Consider the following 19,360-nt stretch of genomic DNA (forward strand, 5'->3'; position numbering starts at 1 on the left):
AAGGCGCTTAGGTTAAGACCTAGGGGAGCCCAGGGGATTCATTCATTCGATAGTATTTATTGAGCGCCTACTGGCGTGCAGAGCACTGCGCTGAGCGCTTGGAACGTACAAGCGCTCGGGATGGGAATCGGGGCTGGAGGAAAAGGCCGAGGTCCGACCCCAGGGAAGGGATTGGGACCACCCCTCCACGCTTCCCGTCCCTCCCCAGGGCTACCAGACCAAGAAGAAAGCGGGAGGCGGTCAATAAATACCACTGAACGAGTGAACCGCAGGAGGTGCTCAGCTGGGGCTCCGGAGACGGACCCGTGCGCGGGCCCACGACGGGTTCGCCACCCCACCGGTCGACCGTTTTCGTCAAGCTCCGTGCTCATTGTCGCGCTGTAGCCTCCCAGGCGCTTAGTACACTGCTCCGCGGACCGTAGGCGCTCAATAAATACCACGGAACGAACGAGGGACTTTGCCGTGCCAGGCGCGGCGAAGCTCGCTGTGGGCGGGGAATGTGTCCATGTCTTGCCGTGTCGTCCTCTCCCGAGCGCTCAGTACAGTGGTCTGCACACAGTAGGCGCTCACTAAATACGACCGAACACCAGGTCATCGGGTTGGGCGCGGTCCCGGTCCCACGTGGGGTTCCCCGCTCTTAATCCCCATTTTATAGACGAGGTGACCGAGGACCAGAGAAGTCGAGCGGCGTGGCCAAGGTCACCCAGCAGACAGGCGGCTGAGGCAGGATTAGAACCCAGATCCGGCTGACTCCCAGGCCCAGACTCTGCCCATTAGGCTTACGGATCAGTCGAGGCAACTGAGTCTGCTCTCTCCCCTTTGCCAGCCAGGTCCCGCTCGTCCATCCCAGTCATAATAATGTTGGTATTTGGTAAGCGCTTATTCTGTGCAGAGCGCTGTTCTAAGCGCTGGGGGAGATACAGGGGAATCAGGTTGTCCCACGTGAGGCTCACGGTTCATCCCCATTTGACAGATGAGGTCACTGAGGCCCAGAGAAGTGAAGTGACTCGCCCCCAGTCACCCAGCCGACAAGCGGCAGAGCTGGGATTCGAACCCACGGCCTCTGACTCCAAAGCCCGGCCTCTGTCCACCGAGCCACGCCGCTTCTCTGTCACAATAACCGCGGTATCCGTTAGGCGCTCACTACGTGCCAGGCACCGTACTAAGCGCTGGGGCGGAGGCCCGCGGATCGGGTTGGAGCCGTGGGGCTCCCAGGCTTTATCCCCATTTGACAGATGGGGTCACCGAGGCCCAGAGAAGGGAAGCGGCTTGCCCCAGGTCACACAGCAGGCGGGGGAGTGGGGATTAGAACCCAGGTCCTCCTGACCACCCACGAGGCCACACTGCTTCTCTAAGCTCCTTGTGGGGCCGGGGACGTGCCTGCAGGGATGGTCTCTCTCTCTCTGTCGCCCCACTGTCCATTCCGAGCGCCTACTGCAGTGCCCTGCGCAGAGTAGGCGCTCGGTAAATACGATCGACTGCATAGCGCTGTAGTGGACTCTCCCAAGCGCTTAGAACGGTGCTCTGCACCCAGGGAGCGCTCAGTAAGTACCCTGAGCTCGTGGTGGGCAGGGGCTCTGTTTATTGTCATAATAATAACTGTGAGTGCTTACTAAGCACTGTACTGAGCGCTGGGGTGGGCACCAGCAGGTGGGGTGGGACACACCCCCATTTGCCAGATGAGGTCACTGAGGCCCAGAGAAGGGAAGGGACTGGCCCAAGGTCACCCAGCAGACAGGCAGAGGCAGGATTCGAACCCAGGACCTTGGGACCCCCCCCCCCCCAGGCCCTACCCCCTAGGCCGTGCTGCTTCGGCTATTGTCCTCTCCCAAGCGCTCAGCCCAGTGCTCTGCACACTGTAAGCGCTCCTTAAATACGAATGAATGAATGGATGGATGGATGGATGAATGAATGGCGGAGTGCCTGACTGAAGTCTTCCCTCGGGTCCTCCAAAGGCCGCCCGTGCGCTCTGCGCATGCGCGCCCCGCCCCCTCCCCCCCCGCAGCCCGGGCAACTGCCAGGAGGCGCCATTTTAACGTCCGGTCCGCTCTGCGCCTGCGCGTCCCGACCCCGCGCCCCGCGCCTGCGCGTCCCGACCCCGCGCCCCGCGCCTGCGCGTCCCGACCCCGCGCCCCGCGCCTGCGCGTCCCGACCCCGCGCCCCGCGCCTGCGCGTCCCGACCCCGCGCCCCGCGCCTGCGCGCCCCGCCCCCTGCCATTGGTCCGCTCGCCCCCCCGCCCCTCCAATCGCGGCGGCCGCAGCAGGGAGTCTGCGCGAAGGGCTGGAGGGCGGGAACCGGCCGAGCGACCACGTGGTCGACCAAGGCGCGGCCTTCCTCTGCCTCCTCCAGGCAGCCCTCCTAACCGACCGCTCAGAAAGACCGCAGTGGAATCTTTGGGGCGCTCTGCTAGTGCATTGGCTATGGCTGCATTGCCCCCCCCGGCCCAAGCGCTTCGTCCAGGGCTCTGCGCACAGCGATAAATACGATGGCATGGCCTTGGTCATGGGTTCTCATCCGCCTCCTGCCACATTATAATAATAACGTTGGTATCTGTTAAGCGCCTACTGGGTGCAGAGCAGTGTTCTAAACGCTGGGGGAGATACGGGGTCATGGGGTTGTCCCACGTGAGGCTCCCGGGCTTCATCCCCATTTTACAGATGAGGGAACTGAGGCCCAGTGAAGCGACTGGCCCACAGTCACCCAGCTGACAAGTGGCAGCGCCGGAGTTCGAACCCATGACCTCTGACTCCCAAGACCGGGCTCTGTCCACTGAGCCATCCTGCTTCTCATGTCCGCTGTGGGACCTTGGGCCGGTCATTTTACTTCTCTGGGCCTCGGTGACCTCTCTTGTAAAATCTGGGACAGGGGCTGGGTCCAATCTGATTTGCTTCTCTCCACCCGGCGCCTACTACAGTGCTCGGTGCACAGAAAGCGTTTAATAAATGCCACGATTATTATTATTATTATTATTATTCTGTGCCGGGCACTTTTCTGAGTGCTGGATAGATTCAAAAATACTTGTAATAAGAACAATTATGGTACTTGTTAAGCGCTGACTGCTCTCAGCAGCACCGTTCTAAAAGCTTGGGTAGAAACAAGTTAATCAGGTTGGGCACCATCCCGGTCCCTCCTGGGGCTCAAACTCTTAATCCCCATTTTTTAAAGATGAGGGAACTAAGGCCCAGTGAAGTGAAGTGACGTGCCCAAGGTGACACAGCAGACAAGCGGTGGCTCCGGGATTTGAACCCATGACCTCCGGACTCCCAGGCCCCTGCACCATCCACTGTGCCATGCTGCTTTTCGATGGTATTTATGGAGCGCTTACTAGGTGCACTGTGCTAAGCGCTTGGGAGAGTCCAGTGCAACAATAAAGAGACACAGTCCCTGTCCACAATGAGCTTTCGGTCTATAGGGGGGAGTTAATAACAATAATGATAATAATGATGGTATTTGTTAAGCGCTTACTCTGTGCTAGGCACTGTTCTAAGCGCTGGGGTAGATACAAAGTAATTAATCACAACAATAAACAGACACATTCCCGGTCCTCAAGGATAACGGTGGTATTCGTAAAGCGCTCACTATGTGCCAGGCACTGTACTAAGCGCTAGGGTGGAGACAGTCCACTTGGGGTGGACACAGTCCCCGTCGCATGGGCGGAGGTCACCATCTCAATCCCTATTTTTCAGATGAGGGAAACTGAGGCCCAGAGAAGTGACTTCTTGCCCAAGGTCACACAGCAGACAAGTGGCGGAGTCAGGATTAGAACTCATGACCTTCTGACGCTCAGGCCCGGGGTCTCTCCGCTCAACAGGGCTGCTTCCAAAAAGAAACTAGGACGACAAACCCTCTCCCAAGCGCTCAGTTCAGCGCGCGACACGTAGCAGGGGCTCAATAAATAGCGTTTCCCCATCCCCGTTGTTCCAGCACGGGGTTGTGGATAGAGCCCTGGGAGTCACCAGGTCCTGGGTTCGAATCCCGCCCCTGCCACTCGTCTGCCGGGTGACCTCGGGCAAGCCACGCCCCTTCTCTGGGCCTCAGTGACCTCATCTGTCCAATGGGGATGGAGACAGTCAGCCTCACATGGGACAGTCTGATCGCCTTGGATCTACCCCAGCGCTTAGAACAGTGTTTGGCACGGAGTAAGCGCTTCTAAAATACCAATAATAAGAAATAATAATTTCCCCGCCCCCCCTACTTCGCACCAACAATAGACCCGCCCGCCTCCCCCTCCGCCCAGAAATGGTCTGGCCCGACCCACGAGACCCCGCCCACGCCTGGGAGGAGGAGGGGGAATCCCGGCCCGTGATTGGCCCGCCCGGCCCCCCCTCCCGGCCGGTGACGTCACCCGACCCCGCCCTCCCCATGGCGGCCGCTTCCGGTCGGCCGCTTCCGGCCCCGCGGCGGCGTCCGTACGCCAAGATGGCGGCCCCCACGCCTGCGCGCGCGGGCGGCTTCCGGTCCTGCGCGGTGGGCGCGGCGGGGGGAAGTGGCCCGGGGAGGGGAGGGGAGGGGAAGGAAGGGGGAGGAGGAGGAAGAGGAGGAGGAGGAGGAAGAAGAAGAAGAGCAGCAACGGCGGCCGGGTGAGGGGCCGTTTCCGTGGCGGTGCGAGCCCCGGGACGAGGGTGAGAGCCGAGGTGGGGGGGGGGGAAGGGAGAGGAAGGGACGGGGGGGATCTGGAGTGGTGGGGGTTGGGCGGGGGGGAGGGAGAGGGGGGTCTGGTGGGGGAGGGGCTGGAGTGGGGGGGTTTGGGGGGAGGGGGTGGGGAGGAGGGGAGGGGGATGGGCTGGGGAGGGGGTTTGGGAGGAGGGGAGGGGGGTGGGCTGGGGGGAGGGGGATGGGCTGGGGAAGGGTCTGGGGGGGGGCAGGGGGGAAGGGTCTGGGGGGAGGAAGGGGGTGGGGTGGGGGGGCTTGTGGGGGGGAGGGGCATGGGCTGGGGAAGGGTCTGGGGGGGAAAGGGGATGGGTTGGGGGTGGGGTCGTGGGGGGGGGGAGGGGGATGGGCTGGAGAAGGGTCTGGGGGGGCAGGGGGGAAGGGTCTGGGGGGGGCAGGGGGGAAGGGTCTGGGGGGAGGAAGGTGGTGGGGTGGGGGGCTTGTGGGGGGGAGGGGCATGGGCTGGGGAGGAGGGGGATGGGCTGGGGGGGGGTCGTGGGTGGGCAGGGGGATGGGCTGGGGGGGAGGGGGATGGGCTGGGGGGGTCGTGGGATGGGCTGGGGGGTCGTGGGTGGGCAGGGGGATGGGCTGGGGGGGAGGGGGATGGGCTTGGGGGGTCGTGGGTGGGCAGGGGGATGGGCTGGGGGGGGTCGTGGGATGGGCTGGGGGGAGGGGGATGGGCTGGGGAGGAGGGGGATGGGCTGGGGGGTCGTGGGTGGGCAGGGGGATGGGCTGGGGGGGAGGGGGATGGGCTGGGGGGGAGGGGGGATGGGCTGGGGGGGTCGTGGGATGGGCTGGAGGGGAGGGGGATGGGCTGGGGGGGTCGTGGGATGGGCTGGAGGGCAGGGGGATGGGCTGGGGGGGTCGTGGGTGGGCAGGGGGATGGGCTGGGGGGGGCGTGGGGTGGGGAGGATTCTCGGGAGGAAGGGGTCTGGGGGGGTGTTGGGTGGGGGCCTGGGGGGGCGGCTGGGGGGAGGGGAGAGGAGGCGTGTGATGCGAAGCGCTTACCACCCGCCAGGCCCCGGAGGAGACGCCGCCGGCGGGTGCGACCTCTCGACGGCCGGGCGCGGGGCGCCGTGCCGAGCGCCGGACGCTCACGGGGCGGAGCCGGGACCCCCCCCCCGAGTGGTAAGAGACGCCCCCCTCCCCTCCCCGCGGGGCGCCCCGCGCAGCGTCCCGCGCAGCGCCCCGCGGCGCCGCCCGCCCGCCCGCCCGCCCGCGGCCATGGCGGGCCTGAGCAGCGGCAGCATCATCGTGCTGGACGACGACGACGAGGACGAAGCCCCCGCGGCCCCCGCGGCCCCCGCGGCCCCCGCGGCCCTCGCCCCCCGCACCAACGGGGCCGCCCACCACGGGGGCGCCGGCGACGGCGGCCCCCGCAGGACCTACAAGCTGGAGAACGAGAAGCTGTTCGCCGAGGTACCGGGCGCGGGAGGCGCGGGGGGCGGGGGGGACCCCGTCTCCGCGCTCGGGGCTCGGCGCTGTACCGAGCGCCCGCGAGCGGCGGCGGACGCCCTCCCCCGAGGGGGCCGGGTGGGGGTTCTGCCCCTAACCCTGCCCCGTCTCTCTCTGTCTCTGTGTGTGTCTCTCTCTGTCTCTGACTTTCTCTGCCACTCTCTGTCGCTCTCTGCGTCTCTTTTTATCTCTGTCTGCGTCTCTTTTTACCTCTGTCTCTCTCTGTCTCTTTTTATCTCTGTCCCCCTCTGTGTCTCTTTTTACCTCTGTCCCTCTCCGTGTCTCTCTGACTCGTTCTCTATCTGCGTCTCCTTGTGTCGCTCCGTGTCTCTCCGACTCTCGGCGTGTCTCTGTCTTTCTCCCTGTCTCTGTGCCTCTCTGTGTCTCTCCGCCTTTCTCTGACTCTCGCCGTGTCTCTGCCTTTCTCCCTGTCTCTGTCTCTCTGTGTCTCCTCTGTCTCTACATGCCTCCGTGTCTCCCTGTCTCTCCCTGTGTCTCTGTCTCTGTGTCTCTGTGCGTCTCCACGCTCCCTGCCCCGGTTCTGTGTCTCCGTCTTTCTCCGTGTCTCTCTTTGACCCTCGCTGCATCTCTGTCTTTCTCCATGTCTCTGAGTCTCTCTCTATCTCTGTCTCCTCTCTGTGTCTCTCTTTATCTCTGTCTCTTCTTTCTCTGTGTCTCTCTCCGTGTCCGTCTCTCGCCGCGTCTCTGTCCCTCTCCCCGTCTCCCCCGTCTCTCCCCGTCCATCTGTGTCTCTTTCCGCGTGTCTCCGTGCTCCCCGCCCCGGTTCTCTGTCTCTCTCTGACTCTCGCTGTGTCTCTGTCTTTCTCCATGTCTCTCTCTGTCTCTTTGACACTCGCCGCATCTCTGTCTTTCTCCACGTCTCTCTCTGTCTCTTCTTTCTCTGCGTCTCTCCGTCTTTGTGTCTCCTCCTTCTCCGTGTCTGTCCCTCGCCGTGTCTCCCTCTCCACGTCTCCCCCCGTCTCTCCCCGTCCGTCTTTGTCTCTCTCCGTGCGTCTCCGTGGCCTGTCTCTTCGGCACTCGCCGCATCTCTGTCTTTCTCCACGTCCCTCTCTTTATCTCTGTCTCTTCCTTCCCTGTCTCTCTCGGTCTTTGCGTCTCCTCTCGCTCCGTGTCCGTCTCTCCCTGCGTCTCTGTCCCCCTCCCCGTCTCTCCCCTCACGTCTCCGTGCCCCCGCCCCGGTTCCGTGTCTCTCTCCCTGCGTCTCTGTCCCCCTCCCCGTCTCTCCCCTCACGTCTCCGTGCCCCCGCCCCGGTTCCGTGTCTCTCTCCCTGTGACTCTCGGGGCGTCTCTGTCTTTCTCCACGTCTCCCTCTGCGTCTCTGTCCCTCTCGCCGTGTCTCCGTCCCTCTCCACGTCTCCCCCGCCGCCTGTGTCTCTCTCCGTGCGTCTCCGCGCTCCCCGCCCCGGTTCCGTCTCTCTCTCTCTCTCTCCGACTCTCGCTGTCTCCGTGTCTCTCTGTGCCTGTCTCTCTGACCCTCGCTGCATCTCTGTCTTCCTCCGCGTGTCTGTCTGTCTTTCTCCGTGTCCGTCTCGCGCCGCGTCTCCCTCTCCCCGTCTCCCCCGCCTCTCCCCGTCCGTCTGCGTCTCTCTCGGCGCGTCTCCGCGCCCCCGCCGCCCCCCCCGCCCCCGGGCCCCGGTTCTCCGTCTCCCCGCCTCTCGCCGCGTCCCTGTCCCTCCCCACGTCTCTCTGTGTCTCCGTCTCTCGCCGGGCCTCCGTCCACACGTGTGTCCCTCTGCCCGTCTCCCCGCTTCTCCGTGTCTGCGCCGCCCTCCCCGCGGCGTCGCCGTGCCCAGTTCCTGGAGTTCTGCCGGGGCCAGACGGGCGAGCACCCGGAGGTGGTGCCCTTCCTGGCCGGCCGCTACGAGCGGGCCGGGCCCGACTTCCTGGCCTCGGCCGAGTTCCGCAACGTGCTGAGCCGCTGCCTGGCGCGGGCGCGGACCCGCCAGGCCAAGAAGCTCTACGTCTACATCAACGAGCTGTGCACCGTCCTCAAGGCCCACTCGGCGCGGCGCAAGCTGCCCCTGCGGCCGGCGGCGGCGGCGGCCCCGGCCGCCCCGTCGTCGTCGTCGTCGTCCCCGCCGCCCCCGCCGCCCCCGGCCGCCTCCCCCGGGGGCCCGCCGCCGGGCCCGCGGCCCCGCGGCTCTCGGCGCCAGATCCGCCGCCTGGAGCAGCTGCTGGCCCTCTACGTGGGCGAGATCCGCCGGCTGCAGGAACGCGAGCTGGACCTGTCGGAGCTGGACAGCCCGGACTCCCCGTACCTGCAGGAGGGCCGGCTGAAGCGCAAGCTGCTGCGCCTCTTCGTGCGGCTCTGCCAGCTGAAGGCCTGCAGCGCCCTGACGGGCCGCGTCACCGAGCGCCGCATCCCCTACCGCGGCACCCGCTACCCGGAGGTCAACCGCCGCGTCGAGCGGCTCATCAACCGGCCCGGCCCGGACGCCTTCCCCGACTACGGCGACGTGCTGCGGGCCGTGCAGGCCGCCGCCGCCCGCCACCGCCTGGGCCTGGCCCGCCGGCAGCTGCGCCTCCTCGCCCAGGACGCCTTCCGCGACGTGGGCACCCGCCTGCAGGAGCGCCGCCACCTCGACCTCGTCTACAACTTCGGCTGTCACCTCACCGACGCCTACCGCCCCGGTGGGTGCCCGCGCGAGGGCCGGGCCGGACCCGAGGCGGCCGAGGCGGTCCCCCGCGGGGCGCGCGGTCTCCGGCCCCGTCCGCCGGCCGGGGGGGACCGAGGCCCGGAGCGGCCGAGGGAGCCGCCCGGGGTCGCCCGGCGGGGATTGGGACCCGCGACCTTGGGGCTCCGGCCGCTAGGCCGCCTGACGCCCACGCTGGCCCCCTCGCGCTCGTTACGCGCACGCTCTCGCCCCCGGGTACCCGCCTCGCGCGCCCTCGTACCCGCCTCGCTCGCCCTCGTACCCCCCTCGCTCGCCCTCGTGCCCGCTTCGCACGCCCTCTCGCCCTCCTACCCACCTCGCGGGCCCTCGTGCCCATTTCGCACACCCTCTCGCCCTCCTACCCACCTCGTGGGCCCTCGTGCCCACTTTGCACACCCTCTCGCCCTCCTACCCACCTCGCGGGCCCTCGTGCCCCCCTCACTCGCCTTCCTGCCCACTTCCACACCCTCTCGCCCTCATACTCCCCTCGCGGGCCCTCGTGCCCACTTCGCACACCCTCTCGCCCTCCTACCCACCTCGCGGGCCCTCGTACCCCCCCCACTCGCCTTCCTGCCCACCTCGCACACCCTCACTCGCCCTCTTACCCACCTCGCACACCCTCACTCGCCCTCGCGCCCACCTCGCCCTCCCTCGTCCCCACCTCGGTCACCCTCACGCCCCCTCGTCCCCACCTCGCCGGCCTTCGTGCCCACCTCGCGCCCCCTCACTCCCGTCCCCACCTCGCACGCCCTCCCGCCCGGACACACGGCCCCCGCGCCCTCGTCCCCACCTTGCCGTCGACACGTACGCCCTCGAACGGTAATCGCGGCGTGGGCTAAGCGCCGGCCGCGTGGCGGACGCCGTCCCGGGGTGGGACCCGCGCGCGAGGCTCCCCGGCCGCCCGCCCCCCCCCCGGCCCGCGGAGCCCGCCTCCGACCCCCCGCGTCCGTGTCGTCCCCCGGCAGGGTCGGACCCGGCGCTGACGGACCCGGCCCTGACGCGGCGGCTGCGGGAGAACCGGGCGGTGGCCCTGACCCGCCTCGACGAGGTCATCGCCAAGTACGCGCTGCTGCAGGACGAGAGCGAGGAGGGCGAACGCCAGCGCCGCCGGGCACGCGCCCCCGGCCCCGACCCCCGGCCCGACCCCGGCCCCGACCCCGGCCCCGCCACCGCCACCCACCCCGACCCGGACCCCGACCCGGACCGCCCGCCCCTCCGCGACACCGGCGGAGAGGTGAGACCCGCGCGCGCCCGGTCGGGGAAGGACGGCGCGGGAAAGGGCGACCCGCCGCACGCCGCGCCCTTCTTCCGTCCTCGGGCCCCTCGCGCCCGCGCCCCCCCCCCCCCCCCCCCCCCGACGCGACTCAGTCGCCCGTCCGTCCCTCCGCCCGCTCTCGCCCCTCAGGGTCCCAGTGGGGAAGCCCCCTCGGCCGGCCCGGCCCCCTCCCGCCCCCCGGCCCCGGCCGACCCCGCGGACCCCTCGGGGGCCCGCGAGGCGGAAGAGGAGGACGACGAGGAGGAGGAGGAGGAGGAAGAGGAGGAGGACGAGGAGGAGGAGGAGGACGACGACGAGGAGGAGGAGGAGTCTGAGACGGAGGAGGAGGAAGACGAAGAGGAGGAGGAGGAGGAGGAGGAAGAGGAGGGCGTGGAGCAGAGCCAGGAAGACGAAGAGGAGGCGGGAGAGCTGGGTGAGGAGGCTGCGGAGGGGTGGGGGCCTCCTGACACCTTCCCCCCCCACCCCTCTCCTCGGGGGGCGCGGGGGAGATGCCCTTTGACCTGTCCAAAAGGCCCCCCCGACCTTGCCCCTCAGGAAGGACCCCCCCCCCCCGTCCCCAGGGAGATGCCCCCTGACCTTGCCCCTCAGGAAGGAAACCCCACCACCCCCGTCCCCGGGGGGAGATGCCCCTTGACCTTTTCAGACGCCCCCCCCCGACCTTTCCCCTCAGGAAGGAGGACCCCCCCTCCCACCCCCAGGGAGATGCCCCTTGACCTTTCCCCTCAGGACGGAGGACCCCCCCCCCCCCATCGCTCCCCTCCTCAGGGAGACCCCCCCCCCCCTTGACCCCTCAGGGAGCCTCCCCCCCCTTCCCCCCGGACCCGACCCCTGACCCCCGACCCCTCCACCAGACGAGGAGGAGCGGCGCCCGGACCCCCCCTTGCACCGGCCGGGGGACCCCGGCAGCGGCGCCTCGGCGGACCGGGACGACGGCGGGGACGGGGACGCCGACCGGGAGGACCGGGAGGAGGAGGAGGAGGACGGCGGGGAGGAGACCCCCGGCCCCCCCGGCCCCCCGGGCCCCCCGGGCCCCGCGGAGGGGGAGCCCCCGGCGGGCGGCGGCGACAGCCCGGCCTCCCAGCTCTTCGAGCTGGAGATCGAGGCGCTGCCCCTGGACTCGGTGCCCTCCCCCGAGGACCCCTCGCCCCGCGGCCCCTCCCCGGGAGACGCCCCCGCCGCCCCCGCCCCCCGGAAGCGGCCCCTGGAGAACGGGGGCGCCGTCAGCTCCACCTCCGTCAACGGCGGCGCCTCCCCGCCCCGGCCCCCCGAGCCCCCCGAGCCCCCCGCCCCCAAGAGGGCCCGCCGGGCCGGACGCCCGGAGCTCGTCTCCCGCAGGTAACCGCGGCCGGGGGGCCGGGGGGGCCGGGGGCCGGGCGGGGGGGGCGGGGGCCCGCCTCCGTGCGACCCCCCGCCGCAAATCCTCCCCAGCACCGGCCGCGGCGCGGACGAGGCCGAAGACCGCCGGGCCGGGGGGCCCCGGGCCGGACCCCGGGACGCCGCCGCCGCCGACTCGTCCACCCGGGTGGACTCTCCCGGACACGGGCTGGTCACCAGCTCCCGCTCCAGCCCCCCGCCCCCACGGCCGCCCCGGCCCTCCCGGCCCCTGGCCCGCGTCGCCGACGCCTGCAAGGTGAGGGGCGGGGCGCGGGGCGCGGGGCGCCGGGAGGGGGTCCCGCCGCCCGTCGGCCCCGCTTGCTCTCTCGGGTCGCCTTGAATCTCCCCCCTCCCTCCCGCGGTGTGCCCGCCGCCCCCCGGGTCCGTGGGCCGGTCCCTGACTGACGCCCCGCAGTGTGGCCTAGACCACCCCTCCCCCAATCGCGTTTATTTTCCTTCAGTCGTATTTATTGAGCGCTTCCTTTGTGCAGAGCACTGTGCTGAGCGCCTGAGTACAGCTCACTGGTCAGTCTGTCTGCCCCACCCCCCCCCAACCCCAAGGGGCGCCCCCTGGTGGTCAGCTCTAGGTTCCCCGCCCCCCCCGCATGGGCCCCTAACGCCCCCTGGTGGTCGGGTCTGGGCTGCGCGGCTGCCCCCCCTCTCTGACGCCCCCTGGTGGTCCGCCCTGGACTGTGCGGCTGCCCCCTCTCTGACGCCCCCTGGTGGTCCGGCCTAGGTTGTGCCGCTGCTCCTCTCTGTCGCCCCCTGGTGGTCCGACTTAGGGCGCCCCCGCCCCCCCCCACCACCACGTGTCTGCCCCACGCCCCCTCCACTTCCTTAATGTTAATGTTGGTATTTGTTAAGCGCTTCCTCTGTGCAGAGCACTGTTCTAAGCGCTGGGGGAGATACAGGGTCATCGGGTGGTCCCACGTGAGGCTCACGGTCTTAATCCACCCCTTCACAGGCGAGGGAACTGAGGCCCAGAGAAGTGAAGTGACTTGCCCACAGTCACCCCGCCGCCGAGCGGCGGAGCCGGGATTCGAACCCATGACCTCGGACTCCCAAGCCCGGGCCCTTTCCACTGAGCCGCGCTGCAGCGGGAAGTCCGAAGTCGTGGGTTCGAATCCCGCCTCCCGCCAGGCCCCTGTCGTCGCTTCGCTCTGGGATGAAGGCCGTGAGCCCCACGGGGACCGGAGCGGCGTGGCTCACTGGAAGGAGCCCGGGCTTGGGAGTCAGAGGTCACGGGTTCGAATCCCGGCTCCGCCCCTTGTCAGCTGTGTGACCGCGGGCAAGTCACTTCTTCTCTGGGCCTCAGTTCCCTCATCTGGAAAATGGGGATGAAGACTGTGAGCCTCCCCGGGGGACAACCTGATGACCCTGTATCTCCCCCAGCGCTTAGAACAGCGCTGTGCACAGAGTAAGCGCTTAACAGATCCCAACGTGGTTATTGTCATTTTTATTTTCTTCCTCCCCCCCCAGATGAGCGTGGCGACCCAGTGCGATCCGGAAGAGATCATCGTCCTCTCCGACTCGGATTAGCGGCCCCTGACCCCCCCGACCCCCGGCCGGACGGGGTGTGTGTGGGGGGGGAGGGGGCTCCCCTGCCCTCTGATTTCTTTTAAAAAAAAAAAAATAATTTACAGCTTTTTACAAAAAGGAAATAAAAAGAGAATAAAACTTCTTTTCTTACAGGAGCCGCGCTCCGCCTCCTCCCTGCCTCCCCCTCCCCGCCCCCCCCCCCCCGGCTCCGCCAGAGGCCGCGGCCAATGGGCGCGGAGGCGCGGGCCCGGCCGGCCAATGGGAGGCCTCGGGGCGGGCCGGGCGGCGCGGGGAAGCCTCGCGATTGGCCGGCGCCGGAAGGGGGCGTGGCTTCCGCGACCCTGACGTCAGAGGGAGCGGGGCCGTCGTTCATCACGTCGCCGGCAGGGGGCGCTGGCGACGGGGCGTGCGAAGGGGGCGTGGCCTCCGCCTTAAAGGGGAACGGGCCCCCGGCCGGGCGCCAAGGTCGGCGCGGCGGGGGCGGAGAGAGAAGGCGCCGCCAGGGGGCGTTGGCGGGCTCTTAAAGGGGCAAGGCGGTCGCCGGCGGGGCCCGGGCCCGGGGCCGCCGCGGGAGCGGGCCCGGCTCCTTTAAGGTGGGCGGGGGGCGGGGCGGGGCCGGAGGGAGGAGGGAGACGCGCAAGATGGCGGCGGGAGGGGCCCGGCCTGCGGCTCCGGCCGCCGACTGAGGGGCGGGGGGGCCCGGGGGCGCGCGGCCCGGTAAGGGGGAGGGGCCGGCGGGGCGCGCGGCCGCGGGGCGGGGCCGGGGGCGCGCGGGCCGCCGGCCGGGGGCGCGCGCGGGCCGGGCGCGAGCGGCGCGTGGTGGGGGCGGGGCGAGGGGGCGGGGCCACGGGGGAGCCCGGAGGGGAGGCCGGAGGGAAACTGAGGCCGGAGGAGGGGGCGGGGCCGAGCCCCGGGGGGAGGGGCCGGACCTCGAGGGGGCGGGGCCGACGGCCTCGGGGCGGCCGGAAGTGGGGGGGCGGGGCCGAGGGGGCCACAGGCTGAGGGGACGTGGGGGGCGGGGCCGCCGGAAGTGGGGGGCGGGGCCGAGACAAGAGTCAGGCTGCCGGGCGCTGGGGGCGGGGCCTGGTGCGGAGGGGGCGGGGCTACGGCCCTGGGTGAGGGGGCGCCGGAAGTCGGGGGGCGGGGCTAAGACCTTAGGCGACGGGCCGCCGGAAGTCAGGGGGCGGGTCTTGGTTCGGAGGGGGGCGGGTCCAACAGGGTTGGGGGCGGGGCGAAGGGTCAGGGTGAGGGGAGGGTTCAACGGAAGTTAGGGGCGGGGCTTGGCTCCAAGGGGCGGGGTTAAGGGCCAGGCGATGGACCGCCGGAAGTTGGGGGCGGGGGCCTGGGGCTGAGGGGGCGGGGCTGAGGGCTCGGGTGGTGGGACGCTCGAAGTTGAGGGGCGGGGCTGAGTCCTTGAGTGATGGGTCGCCGGAAGTCGGGGGCGGGGCCTGATGCTGAAGGGGCGGGGCTAATTCCTTGAGTGATGGATCCCCGAAATCTAGGGGGCGGGGCCTGACGCTGAGGGGGCGGGGTTAATTCCTTATGTGATGGACAGCCGGAAGTCGAAGGGCGGGGCTACACCACTGAGGGACGGGCCTACGGGATTGGGGGCGGGGCCTGATGCCGTGGGGGCGTGGGCTGTCTCTGAAGGGGCGGGGTGAAGGGTGACCGGAAGTGGAGGGGCGGGGTCTGATGCTGAGGGGGGCGGGGCCAAGGCATCGGGTGATGGGCCGCCGGAGTTCGGGGGCGGGGCTAAGTCATTGAGTGATTGGTCGTCTGAAGTTGGGGGCGGGGCTAAATCCCTGAGTGATTGGTTGCCGGACGTTGGGGGCGGGGCTAAATCCTTGAGTGATTGGTTCCTGGAAGTTGGGGGCGGGGCTAAGTCCTGGAGTGATTGGTTGCTGGAAGATGGGGGGCGGGGCTAAGTCCTGGAGTGATTGGTTGCCGGAAGATGGGGGGCGGGGCTAAGTCCTGGAGTGATTGGTTGCTGGAAGATGGGGGGCGGGGCTATGTCCTTGAGTGATTGGGGGCGGGGCTAAATCCTTGAGTGATGGATCGCCGGAAGTCATTGAGTGTTTGGGGGCGGGGCTAAGTCCTTGAGCGATCGGTTGCTGGAAAGCTGGGGGGCGGGGCTAAGTCATTGAGTGTTTGGGGGCGGGGCTATATCCTTGTGGTGGCTCGCCGGAAGTTGGGGGCGGGGCTAAATCCTTGAATGATTGGTTGCTGGAGGTTGGGGGGCGGGGCTAAGTCCTTGAGTGATGGATCGCCAGAAGCTGGGGGCGGGGCTTAAGTCCTCGAGCGGTCGGTTGCCGGAAGTTGGGGGGCGGGACTAAGTACTCGCGGGATGGGGGCGGGGCTAAAGTCTTGAGTGGCGTCCGACCGGAAGTCGGGGGCGGGGCCTGATGCAGAAGGGGGAGGGCCGGGAGGAGCACTGGGGGGAAACTGAGGCAAGAGGGCGGCGGGGCTCAGGGGACAGAGGAGCTCAGTCCGGCGCTCGGCACGGAGTTGGCGCCCCTAACACGCCCCACCCCTGCTCGTCATTCATTCAGTCGATCGCATTCATTCATTCGCGCATCCCTGGGGCGTGCAGAGCGCTGTGCCGAGCGCCAGGGAGAGCCCCGGGCGACGACAAGCGGTCACGGTCCCCGCCCGCCACGAAATCACGACGGCGCCGTGCCGAGCGCTTGGGAAAGTACAGTGCGAGGATAACTGCCTCATTCGTTAAGCCTTTACTCTTCACTCAGGAGTATTGATCGGGCGCTTACTACGCGCGGAGCGCCGGACCGAGCGCTCGGAACGGGCAACGGGAATACCCCGTGCCGAGCGCCGAGGCGCCGCATCAAGCGCAGAGGACGGCCACGTGCCCTGCCCGCGACGATCTCCTCGCCTGCGCTTACCGCGTGCCGGAGGCCGTGCCGAGCTACCGAGCGCTCGATGCGCGCCGAGCGTCGTGCCGAGCGCTCACCGTGTGCCGAGCGCCGTGCCGGGCGCTCACCGTGTGCCGTGAACTAGTGCCGGGCACCGTGCCGAGGCCTTAGCGAGCGCCCGGCACCGTGCCGAGCCCTTACCGTGTGCCGAGAACGAGTGCCGAGCGCTCACTCGTGCCGAGCCCTTGCTGAGCGCCGAGCGCCGTGCTGAGCGCTCACCGTGTGCCGAGAACCAGTGCTGAGCGCTTACTGGTGCCGAGCACCGTGCCGAGCGCCTACCGGGTGCCCGGCGCCGTGCCGAGCGCTCGATGCGTGCCGAGCGCCGCCGAGCGCTCAACGCGCGCCGAGCGCCGTGCCGAGCGCTCACCGTGCGCCGTGAACCGGTGCCGAGCTCTCACTCGTGCCGAGCCCTTAGTGAGCGCCGGGCGCCGTGCCGAGCGCTCACCGTGTGCCGAGAACCGGTGCTGAGCGCTCACTCGTGCCGAGCCTCTACTGAGCGCCCGGCACCGTGCCGAGCGCTCACCGTGTGCCGAGAACTAGTCCCGAGCACTTACCGGCGCCGAGCGCCTACCGCGTGCCGAACGCCGTGCCGGGCACTACCGAGCGCTCGATGCGTGCCGAGCGCCGCCGAGCGCTCACCGTGCACCGGGAACCGGCGCCGAGCGCCTACCGCGTGCCAAACGCCGTGCCGGGCACTACCGAGCGCTCCCCGCGGGCCGGGCACCGCCGGGCGTCGCGCCGAGCGCCTCCCGAGCGCCGGGCGCCGGGCCGGGGGGGAGCCGGGGCGGGGGGGGGGGGGGCGGGCGGCCGTCGAGGCCGGGGGCGGCCGGTAACCTCCTTCTCTCGCTCTCCCCAGAGGACCCCCCGCCCCGGGCCCCGGGCCGGCCCGGCCGCCCCCTCCCGCCGCCCTCCCCGGCCCCCCGTCCGTCCGGCGGCCCCGGGGCGGGCGGGGGGCGGGCGGCCATGGAGGCGGCCCCGGCGTCGGTGACGGCCGTGGTCCACGTGTCCTTCCCCGAGGTGACCAGCGCCCTCCTGGAGTCCCTCAACCAGCAGCGGCTGCAGGGGCAGCTGTGCGACGTGTCCATCCGCGTCCAGGGCCGCGAGTTCCGGGCCCACCGGGCCGTCCTGGCCGCCTCGTCGCCCTACTTCCACGACCAGGTGCTGCTGAAGGGCATGACGTCCATCTCGCTGCCCAGCGTCATGGACCCCGGGGCCTTCGAGACCGTCCTGGCCTCGGCCTACACGGGCCGGCTGAGCATGGCCGCCGCCGACATCGTCAACTTCCTGACGGTGGGCTCCGTCCTGCAGATGTGGCACATCGTCGACAAGTGCACCGAGCTGCTGCGGGGGGCCGGGCGGGGCCGGCGGCGGGGCCCGCGGCCCCGGGCCGGGCCGGCGACGGCCGGTCGCCCGGCGGCGGCGGCGGCCCCCGCGGCCCCCGCGACCCCGGCGGCGACCCCCCGGGCCCGAGGGGCCGCGGGCGGGCGGCCGCGGGGCCCCCGGCTCCTCCGGACCCCCGAGGCGGCGGGAGGACGGGCCCCCCGCCCCGCCGGACGACGCCGGGGAGGAGGACGAGGAGGAGGACGAGGAGGAGGACGAGGAGGAGGACGAGGAGGAGGACGAGGAGGGGGAGGACGACGGGGACGCCGCGCCGGCCCGCGGGGACGCCGGGGACCCCCGCCCGCACCGGCCCCCCGACCCCGGCGGGCCGGCCGGCCCGGACCCCCCGGCGGGGCCCGGCGGGGCGGACCGGGTCCCCCTCCGCGAGCCGCCGGACGGCCCGGCCGCCCGGCCGCCCGCCGCCCGGCCCCGGCCCGGCCCGGCCCCCCCGGCCCGCCCCGGGCCCGGGGGTCCGGCGGCGGGGGCGTCCCCGGGCCCCCCCGGCCCGGCGGGCGAGGGCGGGCGGGTGTTCCTCTGCCACTGCGGCAAGGCCTTCTCGCACAAGAGCATGCGGGACCGCCACGTCAACATGCACCTCGACCTGCGGCCCTTCGACTGCCCCGTCTGCGCCAAGAAGTTCAAGATGAAGCACCACCTCACCGAGCACATGAAGACGCACACGGGCCTCAAGCCCTACCAGTGCCCCGTCTGCGCCAAGAAGTTCATGTGGCGCGACAGCTTCATGCGCCACCGCGCCCACTGCGAGCGCCGCCACCGGCCCGGGGCCCCCCGCGACCCCCGCGACCCCGCCCGGCCCCTCTGGCCGCCGCCGCCCCCGCCGCCGCCGCCCCCGGTCGCCGCCGCCCGCCGCCCCGAGCCGGGCTTCAACGGGGGCGGCGGGAGCTGAGGGCCGCCGGACCTCCCCCGCCCGCCCCGGCCCTCCCTCCCTCCCGGCCGGCGCGGGCACGGACGCGCGGCGGCGGGGGCCGTCCGGGGGCACCGAGGCACGGACGCGCGCCTGCGCGCACGCTCTCCCTGACACGCGGAGACACCACCCCCCCCCCCCCCCGACACGCGCCCACGCTCGCCGGGACACGTGGACGCACAGACACGTCCCCGACACGCACACGCGCGCTCTCTGACACGCGGACACACGGGGACGCCCCCCCCCCGACACGCAGACACGCTCGCCGTGACACGTGGACACGCAGACACGCCCCCTGACACGCTCGCCCTGACACACACACACACCTCTTGACACAGACACCCTCCCAGGACACACACACACACACCCCCCTCTCCCTGACACACGTACATGCACATACACACCCCCGAGACACACACACACACACATCCTGACACGGACACCGTCCCAGCGCCCGCCGCGCACGCACCCCCGGAGACACACCCGCGCACGGACCCGTCCCGACACAGACGCCCTCCCGGCGCGCACACACGCACCCCGGGCCCGTCCTGACACACACACACACGCCGAGCACGCAGGCGCCCTCACGCGCTCTCCCCGACACCCGGACCCCCGGCCCGGCCCGGAGACACGCCGGGACACGCTCACGGGTACGCGCCGACACGCGCGCGCACACGGCGGAGACCCAGACCCCCGACCCCCGCGCACACACGCAGGGGTGCACCCCGACCCACACGTGCACACGCGGCAGAGGCCCCGACCCACAGACGCCAACCCCGACACGCGCACCCAGATACGCGCGTCTACGCCCGGGCGGCACAGAGAGACACGAACACACCCGGACCCCCTCCCCTCACGCGGACGCCCCGACGCACGCGCAACAGAGACGCAGACCCTCGGGCGTGCGCGCGCACACGGGCGCACGCCGTCACACGGGCGCGCGCGCCAGACACGGACCCCCGACGTGCACACGCACCCCCTGACACACACAGACACCCAGGCAGCACAGAGAAACGCAGACACGCGCACCTGTGTGTGCGCGCGTGTCCCCTGCCCCGGGGGGGGGGGCCGGGGGGCGGGGGAAGGGGGAGGTGCGAGGTTTGGTTTGGAATTTTTATTTGAAATTTTTATTTTATTATTATTATTATTATTATTTTT

At 70.2% G+C, this 19,360-nt stretch overlaps 2 protein-coding genes across 2 annotated transcripts; both read left to right on the forward strand.

The window, feature by feature from the left end:
• The first annotated feature begins 5,875 nt into the window (after window positions 1-5,875).
• DAXX (death domain associated protein) lies at window positions 5,876-13,127 on the forward strand. The gene is made up of 9 exons (XM_029053824.2): window positions 5,876-6,070; window positions 7,921-8,758; window positions 9,747-9,952; window positions 10,187-10,469; window positions 10,909-11,036; window positions 11,097-11,291; window positions 11,337-11,392; window positions 11,486-11,687; window positions 12,911-13,127. Exons 1-9 carry the CDS (start codon window positions 5,876-5,878, stop codon window positions 12,968-12,970), a joined length of 2,163 nt encoding a protein of 720 aa, XP_028909657.1. The 3' UTR covers window positions 12,971-13,127.
• Window positions 13,128-16,827: 3,700 nt separating this feature from the next.
• Window positions 16,828-19,185, forward strand: ZBTB22 (zinc finger and BTB domain containing 22). The gene is made up of 3 exons (XM_029053825.2): window positions 16,828-17,271; window positions 17,768-18,087; window positions 18,996-19,185. The coding sequence occupies exons 1-3, from the start codon at window positions 16,861-16,863 to the stop codon at window positions 19,183-19,185; spliced, it is 921 nt and encodes a 306-aa protein (XP_028909658.1). The 5' UTR covers window positions 16,828-16,860.
• Window positions 19,186-19,360: the final 175 nt, after the last annotated feature.

The sequence above is a fragment of the Ornithorhynchus anatinus genome, chromosome X3 (assembly GCF_004115215.2).
Source record: "Ornithorhynchus anatinus isolate Pmale09 chromosome X3, mOrnAna1.pri.v4, whole genome shotgun sequence".
Lineage (NCBI taxonomy): Eukaryota > Metazoa > Chordata > Mammalia > Monotremata > Ornithorhynchidae > Ornithorhynchus > Ornithorhynchus anatinus.

What these genes read in the sequence shown, in the direction of transcription:
- DAXX (XM_029053824.2), top strand. Translation starts at nt 5,876, where the DNA reads ATGGCGGGCCTGAGCAGCGGCAGCATCATCGTGCTGGACGACGACGAC. An exon ending in ACCGGGAGGAGGAGGAGGAG is followed by an intron (nt 11,037 to 11,096) that starts GACGGCGGGGAG and finishes GGCCCCGCGGAG; the next exon opens with GGGGAGCCCCCGGCGGGCGG. An exon ending in CCGGAGCTCGTCTCCCGCAG is followed by an intron (nt 11,393 to 11,485) that starts GTAACCGCGGCC and finishes AATCCTCCCCAG; the next exon opens with CACCGGCCGCGGCGCGGACG.
- ZBTB22 (XM_029053825.2), top strand. Translation starts at nt 16,861, where the DNA reads ATGGAGGCGGCCCCGGCGTCGGTGACGGCCGTGGTCCACGTGTCCTTC. An exon ending in GGCGGGGCCGGCGGCGGGGC is followed by an intron (nt 17,272 to 17,767) that starts CCGCGGCCCCGG and finishes GCGGGGGCGTCC; the next exon opens with CCGGGCCCCCCCGGCCCGGC. An exon ending in CGCGACCCCCGCGACCCCGC is followed by an intron (nt 18,088 to 18,995) that starts CCGGCCCCTCTG and finishes ACGCGCACCCAG; the next exon opens with ATACGCGCGTCTACGCCCGG.